This window comes from Helianthus annuus, chromosome 14 (assembly GCF_002127325.2).
Source record: "Helianthus annuus cultivar XRQ/B chromosome 14, HanXRQr2.0-SUNRISE, whole genome shotgun sequence".
NCBI classification, from domain to species: Eukaryota; Viridiplantae; Streptophyta; class Magnoliopsida; order Asterales; family Asteraceae; genus Helianthus; species Helianthus annuus.
The window spans coordinates 23,384,939-23,398,579 of record NC_035446.2 but is presented as its reverse complement, the minus strand read 5'-3'; the positions used below and the strand labels follow the sequence as shown (position 1 = coordinate 23,398,579).

Genomic DNA, 13,641 nt, shown 5'->3' with positions numbered 1-13,641 from the left:
TTAAATTTCAAAATTTAAAAAAACCGCCTGACGTGGCGGGTGAGCCAATGAGATTCAGCCATCTAGCATGGCCATACCACCCCACGCCCGGCTTGAAAGCCAAGCCCCAAAGGGTCACGCCCCAACCCAAGCCCACCCGAGGTGGTGGCTTAGGCGTTTTACCCCAACCCAAGCCCCATACCCCACAGCCTTATGAGAGTTCAGATAGTAGTCATCAAATAGTCATTGGTACCGGAAAAGAAAGGTATCCAGCTTCTTTCTTTCCTTTTTTGATATAACAATTCTCAGTGCGATTTTTTTTTGGTGACGCGTAAAACAGAAGCTTCTTCATTCGAAAACGAAAACTTATTTTCAGGCTCCAGCTTCTTTCTTTCCTTTTTTTATTTTCTTAAAGTTGTATTTATAATCTCGAATCTTTACTAGATAATGATAATTTCTTAGTATTGAACTAAAACGAGATGCATGTAATGTTCCTGTTCAATGTTCATGTATTAAGGAAATGCATTTATTCATGTTTGTGCATCAACTTTCTAAATGAACATAAACAAATACAACTGAAAAAACATGAACACTAACAATAAGAGCCCTAATTGTCTAATGAGTTTTTTCCCAAAAGGGTGTTGGTGGAAAAAATATTTACCAAAATGGGTGATTTGAAAATTATTTACTAAAATAGGTGTTTTTTAAGATTTTTTTCCAAAATGATAGTGGTGGAAAAAAATATTTACCAAACTAGGTGATTTAGAAAAAAAATTTACCAAAATGAGTATTTTTATTTGTTTTATTAGTTTAAACATATATATTGTATTTTTTTTTTATTTTGTTTTTTATTCAATATAAGGTTTTTTTTAAACAACTCAAAATGCTTTTTATTTTACTTTTAACTAACTTATTATATCTCTTTTCTTTTTTTCTTTTTTAAGATTTTTCTTTTATTTCCTTTATATTTAGGTAAGTTAAATAATTTAAATATAAAGTTTTCTCTCTTCATTATTAATTCCATAAAGTTAAAATTAATAAGAGTATTGAATTGTTAATTATTTACACAAACCAAATAGTAAATGAAATAGTACCTCAAAAAAATAAATAAAAAAAGTAGGTGAAAGATCTTTCTCAACAATTTCAATTTGTTTTAACATTGTTCGATCATAAAATAAGAAATTATTTTAATAAATATATATAGTTGATTGAAGAAAAAAAGTATAAAAGTGATAATAGGTTGATTGAACTAAAAAAAGAAGATTTATAATATAATTAGTAAAAGAAAGAAAATAAAGAAAAACACTCATTTTGGTAAATATTTTTCAAATCACCTATTTTGGTAAATATTTTTTCCACCTACACCTATTTGGGAAAAAACTCCCTAATTGTCTATGTGAGGGGCTGACAAAAAACTAAACGAGGATTGAGGTAGGATGGGAACGGCACTAGGATTTTCTAGCTTAATAAGTAATCATCATCATACTCGATAAATCCAACCAATAGCAAAGTTAAGGTAGGGTCTGAAGAGGGTAAGATGTAGACAGTCTTACCTCTACCTCGTAAGAACAGGAATAGGAATAGAGAGGCTGCTTCTAGTGAGACCCGGCTCCAAGTTTAATAAGTAATCAAATAACAATCATTTGATATAAGATAAAGTTTTGTAAGAATTGCTCTTGATATTAAACCTAATTGAGTGTACATATTTTCAAATTCAAGATCTCTAAAACATCCATCAAACTTCAACATTCAAAATCTACCAACACTGATCAGTCTCCCACCTCCTACAACCACCAGCAGATCTCACCAAACACACACCTCCCGTCCTTCTCTGCACCAAACTCCGATCATACTCCGCTCGTTTCAAAGGATCCGTAAGCATAACATAAGCCGAATGCACTTTCATAAACTCATCTGCCGACGACTCACAACTTCTCACATCTGGATGCAAAACCCTAGCTAATCTCCGGTACGCCAACTTCACCTCTCGTGTATCTGCTCCGATCTCAACACCGAGCACATCGTACAACGAGAGGTTACTAAACGTATCGAACGATCTATTGGTCTTCATCCCCGTCGTCCGATAAGCAGATGAAATCCGAGATCTTCGGTACCTGATAGAACTTGAGCTTGAATTAGAAATTGAGAATGAGATTGAAGTTGAATGTGAATGTGATGATGGGTTTGAAATGAATGTGGAATTGGGGGGATAAAACATGGAGGATGAAACTGAGGTTGCCACTGATGTGAATTGTGAAGATATGTTGTGGTGAAAGTGGAAAATAGGTGTTATGTTATGTTGGGGGGTTTGTTTGTTATTTATAGAGGAGATATGCATGGCTTTTGGGGGGTTTAGTTTTATCCAAATGGAATAGTTGGGTAGTCAGTGTGATTGTGTGGAGGGGTCACTAGCAAACAGTCGTTGTTGACTTGTTGCCTGTGATTGCTTTCTGGTTTTTGTGACGCGTAAAATTGAACCTTCTCCCTTCCAAAAAGAAAAGTTATTTTTAGGCACCTGCTTCTTTCTTTCTTTTTCCTTCTTTTTTAAGTTGTATTTATTCTAATTTTAATATATATAATGGGTATTTTAATTCCTTACTGCATAAAACGTTGATCTTTTGTAGGTAGGCTCCAAACGAAACAAATTGAACGGAACGAAGACTTGTTTGTGTTTATTCCTTTAGCATTCAATTTGTTCACAAACACTAACCGAAACAAAATTTAATGTTTGTATTCATTCATTAAGAAAATGGTTTTTTGTGTTCATTAATTAACTTTATAAATGAACACAGACAAATACAAATGATGTGAGCCCTAATTGTCGATGTCAGGAATTGAGGAAAAATTGAACGTGGATTGAAGGAGGAATCCTGGGCGAAGCTTTATAGGTGCGGGAGGGGGCGGCCGACTCTCCGAACTTTTTAGTATAGGCCAGCGGTGGTCCCGCCCCCTATTTTATTCTTTAAAACTTTCGGACCCCCTTATTTAAAAGTTCAAGCTCCACCACTGGTTCCATGATATTTCATCGTAATACGTTGTTTCCTACAACCCAAACACAACCTATTACATATCAAACTCCTTTAACCTATCTTGGTTTGATTTATGATAACCAATTTTATTTGGCTAGAAATAGCAACCAAGTTTATAGATTGATTAGATGTTATATATGAGTTTTTTTTTTTTTTAAATAGTTTCCAACTTTATGTGAGTCTTTTAGTAATTTCCAACCTAGCAACCTTGATTAAATTTATGATAACCAACTTTATAAGAGTCCTTTCTAATAATTTCCATGTAATACTGAAATTGAAAGCACTAACCATTTTATTATTTTTATATTGGAAAATGCCTCATGTTTGTTCTTCAATTATTTTATTTTATGTCGGAAAAGGCCTCATGTTTGTTCTTCGATTATTTTTATTTTATACCGAAAAAGGCCTCATGTTTCTACTTCATTTTGGATAATGGTTGAGCCATCACTTATTGCTAATGTGACTTTTGAATTTAACATAAATGGTTTGTGAAACACCAACCGGGTCTATTGCTAAAGTTAAAACCTTTAAACATATGGTTTTTAAAAGTGAAGACCTTGGGTTTCTGTTTTACAGAAAATAGAGATTAAAATAAAGGAACATAGGATTAGAGGATTAGAACCCACTTTAACAATTTTATTAGAGAAAACATTTTATTAGAGAAAACATATTAGGAACATGGACTAGGGATTTAGCCCACTCTAATTAGCAGTGCCCAATATTATTTCAATTTTCAATTTTAAGTTTTTAACTAATTAAAGATACATGATATGAAATATATACATACGTCGATCTTACGGTCTGGTCCGGTTTATACGGTCGGTTTTCAATATAAACCACAAATCAAACCGTTCGTTATAGTTTGAAACTTTTGAAAAAAAAAATCGACCAAAAGTAGAAGAAAAAAGCCGACTATAAAACCAAACCAATGACCGGTGATTTCACGGTTTGAATATGATTTGTTTAAAAGTAGACACATATAGGAGATTTTAATACTTTTCAATGAATATGCACTTGCAAAATCAACAACTATTTATAGTATCAAATCAAGTTTTGGTCAAGTTGATCTTAATATTAACCCAATTTAGTCTACATATTTACAAATTCAAGATCATTAAAATATCTATATCTATCAAACTTTAACATTCACATTCTACCAACACTGATCAGTCTCCCACCTTCTTCTACTACCACTCCTACAACCACCGACCGGACACACACCTCCCATCCTTGTCTGCACCAAACTCCGATCATACTCCGCTCGCTTCACCGGATCCGCAAGCGTAGCATACGCAGAATGCACTCTCATAAACTCATCCGCGGACGACTCACAACTTCCCACATCCGGATGCAAAACTCTAGCTAATCTCCGGTACGCCGATTTCACCTCTCGTGTATCTGCTCCAATCTCAACACCAAGCACCTCGTACAGTGATCGTTGACTGTAACTACCGTACGATCTGTTAGTCTCTGTCACTGATGCCGCCGTCCTCTCTGCGGTTGTGGCGTAGGCAGCGGAAATCGGATATCTTGTGATAGAAATTGAATTTGAATTTGAGAATGAAGTTGAATGTGAATGTGAAAATGATGGTCGGGTCGAAGTGAGTGTGAAATTAGGAGAAGAAAACAATGAGGATGAAAATGAAGTTGCCATTTATTGATGTGAATTGTGGGGTTGAGATCCTATACAAACAGTGCTAATTATAAGAACCGTAAGAACAGATCTGAACTATTGTTAATTTAAATCAAGGGTTGATATTGATTATAAATAAAACTCTTATAATTAAAAATTACTACTAACAAATTAGGGGTAATTTTGTAAAATTGCTAGTCATTTGACAATTTTCTATTAAATACAAATTCCACCAAGGTTTTTTAAACTAAAATAACTTTTATATACTTCATTATTTTTTTTAAAAATATATACCATAAAATCAAGTATTTTTTTATCTTTAATATGAGTACCATATTGCTATACCTTTTTGTATTTATAAAAGTGTTTTTTAAAAAAAAGTTAACAAAAGGTGTTTTATATTTGTGCTAATAAGGTGCTGATTATGTGTTAATTACAAAATAATACAAACAAACACCAAAAGTAGATATAATCAGCACATCTGGTGTGCTGATAATGGAGAACGATTGAAGATGTTGTGCTAATGTCGTTTATGTTGATAATGGAGAACGATTCGAGGACGATGTGCTGATAATGAAGAACGATTAATGATGTTGTGCTAATTATATAGTGTTGTGCTGATTATATTTTTTGTAATTATTTTTAATTAGTTATAAATAAATATGGTCAAAAAGTCTAAATTACCCCTAAACTAATTTTTTATTGATGGACACTTGTCAATTATGTATTGGTTCTTATGGTTCTTACAAACTTAAGTGTTTGTATTTGATCTCATTCCGTGAATTGTGAAGAAAATGTTGTGAGATTAGGAATGGTGAATGTGGAAAATAGGGGTTATGTTATGTTATGTTATGTTGGGGGATCTAAATTTGATATTTATAGAGGAGGATGAGGAGGAGGAGGAGGAGAATGAGGGTGGATACGTGGAAGTGAGGTGGAATTGGGGTTATCCAAATGGAATAGTTGGGTTGTCAGTCAGTGTGAATAATAAATATGGTGGAGGGAGGGGTCACACAGCAAACCAAACAGTTGGTGTTACCGGGAAGTAAGGTATCTCTGCGGTGCGATATTGCCGGTGATTTTTTTTTTTTTTTTTTTTTTTTTTTGTGACGCGTCAAAAGAAGCCTCTCCCTTTGAAAATGAAAAGTTACTTTTAGCCTCCTGCTTCTTCTCTTTTTTTTTAGTTGTATTTATTTTTAATCGATACCATATTATAATGGACTAGTCCGGTGCCCGCGCGAATACGCAATACGGCGGGGGTGACACTTTGCATTGCGACCCTCGTTTCTGGTAGTTTTCTTATTCGTATAATATTTATTGTAGTATCATTGTGATTGGATAGACGTAATAAGCATTACACATGTCTAGTAACTAATAAACTTAGCATTTAACCTGGCAATGTTTCAAGAAACCATTGATGCAATACAGTAACACACAGATAAGGAAAATAAGCTTATATCATCATATACAAAACTCTGTCTAGACAAAAGTTTGGAAACAAGCTTATATCATAATTTTCGAACACAAAAACTCTGTCTAAGACAAAAGTTTCAGTACACTGCAATATCTTATTCACATCAGCACATGGATATCCTAATTTAACATAAAACATAAAAAAAAAAACCTTTATTCCGTCGCAAAGAACACTTTGACGTCAAACGCGAAATGACGAAGAAGCCAACGAATTAAAAGCGGTGACTCTGACTCTGTCGTGGCAGAAACTATGGTCCGTTCACCATCTATTGCAGCCAGAGGTAGTACTATAGTTTGGACTCAGCACCCATTCACACGGGGGTTGTTAAGGACAATTACTTGTATGGATTACGGTGGTAATCATGTATTGCGAACCGTCTCGGACGGTCAACCTGCAGTCATTGGTATCGATGGGTCCATGTCGATAATTAACATGCTTCGTTTTCCTCTGTGTACGTGCTGGTTATGCGTAAACTATTCGAACTCTATTTTTGGAAACTCGTTTCATTTGTAATCGTACTTCGTTCCAAACCATTGTAAACCTGAGACTTCGATCATAATAAAATTTATTATTTCATACGAATTATACTTCATTTATTCTTATGTGCTTAAACATTTTATACATCTGATACATGTTCGTACCCTTGTAAACACATACGTAACTTACAATCAATACGTGATTCAAGATATCCTACACGTGGATACACTGGATTATACGTTCACAGTACACAACATGTACTTTATTTTAGACAAACTTATTTAATTTCATGTTTTGTATTATATATAGTTTCAAAGAAAAAAATATACTTAATACATAATATAATTATTTAATCAAACTAGTAGTGCAAAACATGAAATGTTCTAAGTGGCATTATGACCGATCAAACTTGTAATACATAATATATTTTCTTTTATGCTTCAATTCTTAATATTAATTATTGTGTATACATATTAGATAATTAGTTAAACTACTAAAAGGGATCAATATGGAAGTGAATGAAAAGGAATATTTTACAATATGTTATATGTTTATATATGAAACTTTAAATGGTCTGATACAAGAATAGTCAGCTAGACATGGCCAAAGACCTACGGCCAAACCATGATTCCGCAGCCAACATGATCGACCATCTCATTGGTTGGTTTATTGGCTCCATTTTAATTATCCATCTTCCCAACTACTCCCTCCTCTATTCTTAAAAACAACGCAACCCTTCTCTTTCTTTCTTGAACCGCTGCAAACAACCACGACAACCACCACCACTCTCAAATCTGTTTCGGACACCTCTTATACACTCGACACAATCGCAAAGGATCCAAGAACTCTCTCCCTCGTTGTTTCACGGCTGCCGGAGGTTGGAGTTCACCGGAAACGTCACCGGTACCGCCCGAAGTTCATGGCCGTATCACGTCGGAACTAGTATTGTTTTGGTATACACTTCCCTTTCTGTCCATTCATTCGTTTCTTTTTCGAGTCATTTCAGATGTGGTTTAATGCATGTATCGCTAACAGTGGATATGTTGTTATTTCTTTTCTGGTTCATGTTCGACATCTCTCACACAATCCAGCCTTTTCGCTATCTCCCTCACTCTCTCGTTAACCGGAAGCCGCCGGAGAAGAACCTGCAAGTCCGCCGGAATTACGCGACGTCGCCGGAACCGACGGGTCTCTTTTCTGCTCGGTATATTTTTTTTCTTTTTTCGATTCAACTTAATTTATTTACTGAATGGCCGAAGTGAATAAGTCAAACTCAAAATATATTAATAGCAGTGTGTCTCTGGTTCTCTGTTAATAGTTTTCATTTGGGTTCATGTTTAGTTGGCTTTCTTTCTGTTCAAGAAGATGAAAAACAACAATATGGCATAATATTTTATTTATAAAAATATATATAAAAAAATAAAATATACTGTTAAATGTATTTATTTTTGTTTTTCTCTAAATTTATTTTACCCAATCTTAGTATATGGATTTATCAACTGAATTTTCAAGTTAGTAGTTTTCTTAATGTTACGAATAGTTCCAATCTTTTATTATTCATGTATTTTGGATTTTGACTTTGAACTTTAATTTTTTTTTAATCAATTCTTTTTAATATAACCATAAAAATCCACTTCAGATGTATTATAACCTAAACTTGTTAATAACCAATAATAACTAGCCAACTTATCTTAAACCCTTTAATTTATGTTAAACCCTTTTATATCATTTATGTTATAATGTAATAAAAAGAAAATAACTAAATAAATAAAATATCTAATTAAACAAATTGAAAACTTTAAATGTTAGGGATTATATCTAACATGCGAATATTAAAAAGATCATTATTGTTTAGGATAACCGTTTCGTTCTCTTGGATTTTTCCAATCTTTACTCGTACGTATTTCAAGGAATCTCCAAACGCAACCAATGTGAGTATACTCGATCCCTTTTTCCCCTTTACACTTTGGGATGCAACATGTATACCTATTCAAAACGACTTTTATGCTTAAACAAAACATGCTCTATCTATGAACGAAACATGAAACTATTGTGAACATTTGCTATGCTTGTATGCTCTATGAACGATTTGGAACGTTATATGCTAATTAACTTTGCTAGCCCACCTTAACAATTATAGCGCTATAGGATTAACGCCCCGCCCGCTATTCTATTGGGTATTGTTAAGTTAAACATTACCACCCCGCTAAACTATTGGGATTAGGCTATTTTGTGCGTTGTATTCTTGGGTTTGATCATATAGTACGCCAAAAATTGCATTGCTAGTAAATTTACACATTATGTGACATGGATATGAGTTTTTATTCTATTATGCTATGTAGTCAAACTTGTATACTCGCCTTTGCTTTTGCATTGAACTCTATTTTAATACATGTTGCAGGTTAACTGTTGAAGTATGGACTAAAGATGAAACGAGATTTAGGGTGGACTAGATACACACCTAGATTAATTTATCTTCTATTGTTATGTTTTATGTTGCAACAATGTTGTTATCTTTATTTGAATTTTGTATGACATTAGTATTGGAAATGAAATTTGAATTTAACTAAATATTGTCACGTAGTGTTATGAAGTCTCTTGCAATCTATACACACTTCGTCTCATCTCGATGTTTCCGCCATTGGTTAGGGTGTGACACAACCCAACCGCAACAACCGTTTAACTTTCAAGACATGGACCCGAGCATGTTATCTTACGCGGCTTACTTGAGTGGCGCCACTCCGTTCGTGCCTCCCACTTTCGGCTTTAGTCAAGCCGGCGGGTGGCAACCTTCACAACAACAAGCCGAACCCGATGTCAATGTCGTGCAGGAGACGCAACCCGAACCGGTGCCAGAGAAATCGAAACGCGGCAGAAGGTCGCATAAGAAGAAGGAAGCGAACAAACCTCGACGTAAAAATACTTACCTTAATTGGACGAAGGAGGAGGAATACACGTTGGCTCGGTCGTGGCTCGAGGTTTCGGAGGACCCCGAAATTGGTAACTTTTATATTTTTTAACTTATTTTTTACTTTTATTTTTTAACATACCACTTATATTTTACTTTTATTTTTTCAATTTGTAGCAAACTTTCAAACGGGCCACGTTTTTTGGGATAGAGTTCGTGCATCTTTTGGGATACGTGGGGTAAAGGCGAGCATCGGGACAAAGATTCCATTTCTAGCAAATGGACCGACATCAACAACAAGTGTCACTCCTTCCAAGAAGTGTAACAACGTAACTACGATAATCACCCGAGCGGAGAAGGTGACGTCGGGGTTTTAACGAAGTCTTTGGAAGAGTACAAGAGAACGAAATGCCCTTTCTCGTACTATAAGTGTTGGGATCTACTACAAAAAAGTCCAAAGTGGGCGGTAGTAGGTACCATGATGTCTAGTAGTAGACGTCGAGCTAAACGGTCAAAAACATCATCCTCCGTTGACCCTGAAACACCGACATCGGATACCCGCAATATGGATCTAAATGAGGTGGTGGACGTTGACGAGGAACTTGAAGAAGAGTTGACCCGACCGCCCGGTAGAAGAAAGGATAAGCGAACCGGGAAAAAAACGGTGGAGTCGTCTTCCGATCTCGAGTTGAAGGAAGATTTCGAGGAGATGAACCGTCGTCTCCAAGACATTCGCGACCTCGGCCACCAACGTTGTGAGATTATGAAAGAACGAGTGGCCGAAACCAAAAAGTTTAACGAGACGCAAGAGGCGAGGCAAATGGAAAAGGACATTGAGTTTTTGTCCAAACCGATCGACCATCTCCAAGGCGACGCGTTGATCCTTGCGCAAATGCATCGCCAAAAAATTCGGGAAAAATATAGACTCTAGATCATCATCCTTTTTTTTAACTTTATTTTTTTTCGGTTTTTTTATATTCTGTTTTTTTTTTCCTTTTTATTTTAATTTCAAGTAGTGTATTTTTTTTTAATTAATGAAGAATTTTATGTTTTAAATTTAAAAAAAATAATTGTGAAATGATTGCATGGGCATTATTCCCACTACAGCACTTTTGCAATAACCCCCAATAATGCCTCCATGCTGACTGCACTGCCACATCGCAGAAAACGCCCCATGGTGAGGGCATTATTTATAAAACCACTACACATGGTCTAAGTTTTAATATAATTATAGATAATTGATTACCTTTTTCCCCCTCCATAATAAACTTATAATTCTTTTACATATTCTTGCTATATATTATAAACTATAATGTTTTAAAAAAATCCAAAGACACCATGACGACCTACTCATTTTTATCAGTGTTTCGATAGTTGTTTTGTTTAGTACCGACGTGTCGATTAAAAGGTACAAGTAGATGATGTCTTAGTGTACAAGTGATTAAAGCCCAACGTACTTGGTCTTAATGTCAAATGATTAAATAACGTAAACGTCGCGGAATGTTTAACAACTAATTGGTATAATTTTGATTAAGATTACAGGTTTGTGGAAATTTATTAATACAAATGAAATAGGAGTGAGAATTGGTTGGAAAAATATTTATAAAATTAGATAACTTCAGGGTAATATCTCAAACCAACATGAATCAAGGGGAAAACAATCTTTAGTGAATTGAAAACAAATTTGAATCTCACCCAGGTTAGAATTGTGGCTTAGAACATTTAGGTGCCATTACTGACGTATTTTTATTACATACATAACAATAAAAAATTATAATTATAATTACAAGTCACAAATCTCTAATCCCTAAATCTTTCTCGAATATCATTACATCAATCACTTGACAAATAAGAACAAAACCCACTACAAAAGAAAATTTTCTTATTTTATAGAGTAAAATGCCCAGATAGTACCAGTGGTTTGGTGAAATTTCACCTTTAGTCCCCAACTTTTGAAAATTACACCCGTACTCCCTGTGGTTTGTCAAGTTGTTACTCGGATAGTCCCCTAACACTACTAGAAAATGAAGCTAGAGTAACCCCTAAAAAATGTTGCATTAAGCCTTGAAAAAGTTGCATTAGGCCTAATGCAACTTTTTATTGGGGGCTATATTAGAATCAGTTGCATTAGATCTAATACAACTTTTTTAGTGCCTAATGCAACTTTTTTCTTAAGTGTTGCTTTTAGTATACAAATGCAACTTTTTTTCTATGCAACTTTTATAACAGTTAAATGCAACTTTTTTTATATTTTAGTTACACAAAATGTAACCTTTTTTTTCACTCAAATGCAACTTTTTATACACGTAAATGCAACCTTCAATATGGTTTAGTTCCAAAAATGTAACCTTTTTTTAGAGTTAATGCAACTATTATTTTCTTTTTATTAGAAAAAATGCAACCTTTTTTTACCCTAAATGCAACATTTTTTTACGAATTTTAGTTACAACAAATGCAACTTTTTATACCCAAATGCAACTGTGTACTATAAATTTTATTGGTATTATTCGATATACATTGAATCGCAATTACGCTAGAACAAATAATGACAAATATCATTGATAGAGAAATATTGTACTTTAACATACTTGTTCAAACTTAAATAACAATGTGGTCAATACGAAGTTGCAATACAATAACAAAAAGAAATGGAAACATTCTACTCATCTCGATCTCCAACAGGCAGTCGTTTCATAACTTTCTGCATTATAGCTTCCAAGTTTTGTCGTTGGTTGTCACTGTCTTTTTGCATAGCTTCCAACTCAGCCTTTTTTCTTTCATGATCCTCTTCAATCCCTTTACGCATTTCCAGTAACTGGTTTTTGTTAACTTCAATGCTTGCTTTAAATGATTCCATCAGCCCTTCCGGAATCATTTATGATGTGCAAGTACCATCTACCATTTTCACTAATGTATTTGTAACATCTCTACTATAAAGTCAGCGGTATCCATAGTTTTCTTCATTCATTACAACCAAAAAAGGATCTACCATAGCATTGTCATCCTCTCTGTAGGCTTGTAGTTCTTCATTTGTTCCTTAAATATAATAAAAAAAAAATATTGTCAAAATAATTTTTTATACTTGAAATCATGTTATGGGTGAATCTTATAATATGCATGTAAATGATACAAAATACAAACACTCAAGTGTTTTCACAAAGTGGTATAAACATTACATCAAGTAATATTAGAATATAAACATAAAACTAAAGACTAAAATATGGTAAGAGTTAACTGCCATTTTCGTCCCTCTGGTTTGGTCACTTTGGGCATTTCAGTCCATTTTTCAAAAATGCGCCATTTTCCTCCCGGACGTTCTGGAAAGGTGCCATTTCAGTCCAAAAATCATAACCCAGTTAAGTCGGTTTGTAAATAAGGACTGATTGTGTAAATTTGTAACATAAAGGACCATTTAAGTAAAATGTATAAATATTAATATAATTATAAAATATATAATATAAAACACCACCACCACTAGCCATGCCACTACCACCACTCCGCTGCCACCACCACCGCCACCACAGCCGCTGCCACCACCGCCACCACCACCGCCACCACAGCCACTGCCACCACCACCACCACCGCCACCACAGCCACCACAACCACTGCCACCACCCTCTTTCTACTCTCTCTCTCTCTATGCTCTTCAATCACCACCACCATCACCTTTACCTCTCTACTCCGGTGACCGGAGTAAATCCGGCCATCTTTCCGACACCCCACACCCCCACGAACCAAACTAACCACACACCCCTCCACATCTCACAGATCAGACAAGAGAGGGAGAAAGTCGGAGAGAGAGAGATAACGACGAGAGAGAGAGAGAGAAGGAGGTGGGAGAGAGAACCGGCGACGGTGAGGGTGCCGTTTTTCCGGTGAGTTGCAGGCGGCGGCAGTGGTGATGAAGATCTGATATGATGATGATGAAGATCGCGATGATGATGATGAAGGTCGATGATGATCAATGATGATGATAACAGATGATGACGATGATGACGTTGATGGTGGTGCCAGTGGCTGTGGTGGCGGTGGTGGCAGTGGCTGTGGTGGCGGTGGTGGCTGTGGTGGCGATGGTGGTGGTGGCGGTGGCGGTGGTGGTGGTGGCAGCGGCTGTGGTGGCGGTGGTGGCGGTGGTGGTGAT

The 13,641-nt window shown here is 35.3% G+C and overlaps 3 protein-coding genes across 3 annotated transcripts; 1 reads left to right on the top strand and 2 right to left on the bottom strand.

Moving 5' to 3' along the window:
* Window positions 1-1,735: 1,735 nt before the first annotated feature.
* Window positions 1,736-2,050, bottom strand: LOC110906517 (chaperone protein dnaJ 11, chloroplastic). Its single transcript, XM_022151639.1, has one exon. It carries the CDS (start codon window positions 2,048-2,050, stop codon window positions 1,736-1,738), a length of 315 nt encoding a protein of 104 aa, XP_022007331.1.
* A 1,945-nt stretch (window positions 2,051-3,995) lies between these two features.
* Window positions 3,996-4,674, bottom strand: LOC110905343 (chaperone protein dnaJ 11, chloroplastic). Its single transcript, XM_022151159.2, has one exon. The coding sequence runs from the start codon at window positions 4,660-4,662 to the stop codon at window positions 4,162-4,164; it is 501 nt and encodes a 166-aa protein (XP_022006851.1). The 5' UTR covers window positions 4,663-4,674; the 3' UTR covers window positions 3,996-4,161.
* A 3,055-nt stretch (window positions 4,675-7,729) lies between these two features.
* LOC118486318 lies at window positions 7,730-10,487 on the top strand. The gene is made up of 4 exons (XM_035982673.1): window positions 7,730-7,796; window positions 8,448-8,523; window positions 9,242-9,592; window positions 9,678-10,487. Exons 3-4 carry the CDS (start codon window positions 9,286-9,288, stop codon window positions 9,875-9,877), a joined length of 507 nt encoding a protein of 168 aa, XP_035838566.1. The 5' UTR covers window positions 7,730-7,796; window positions 8,448-8,523; window positions 9,242-9,285; the 3' UTR covers window positions 9,878-10,487.
* Window positions 10,488-13,641: the final 3,154 nt, after the last annotated feature.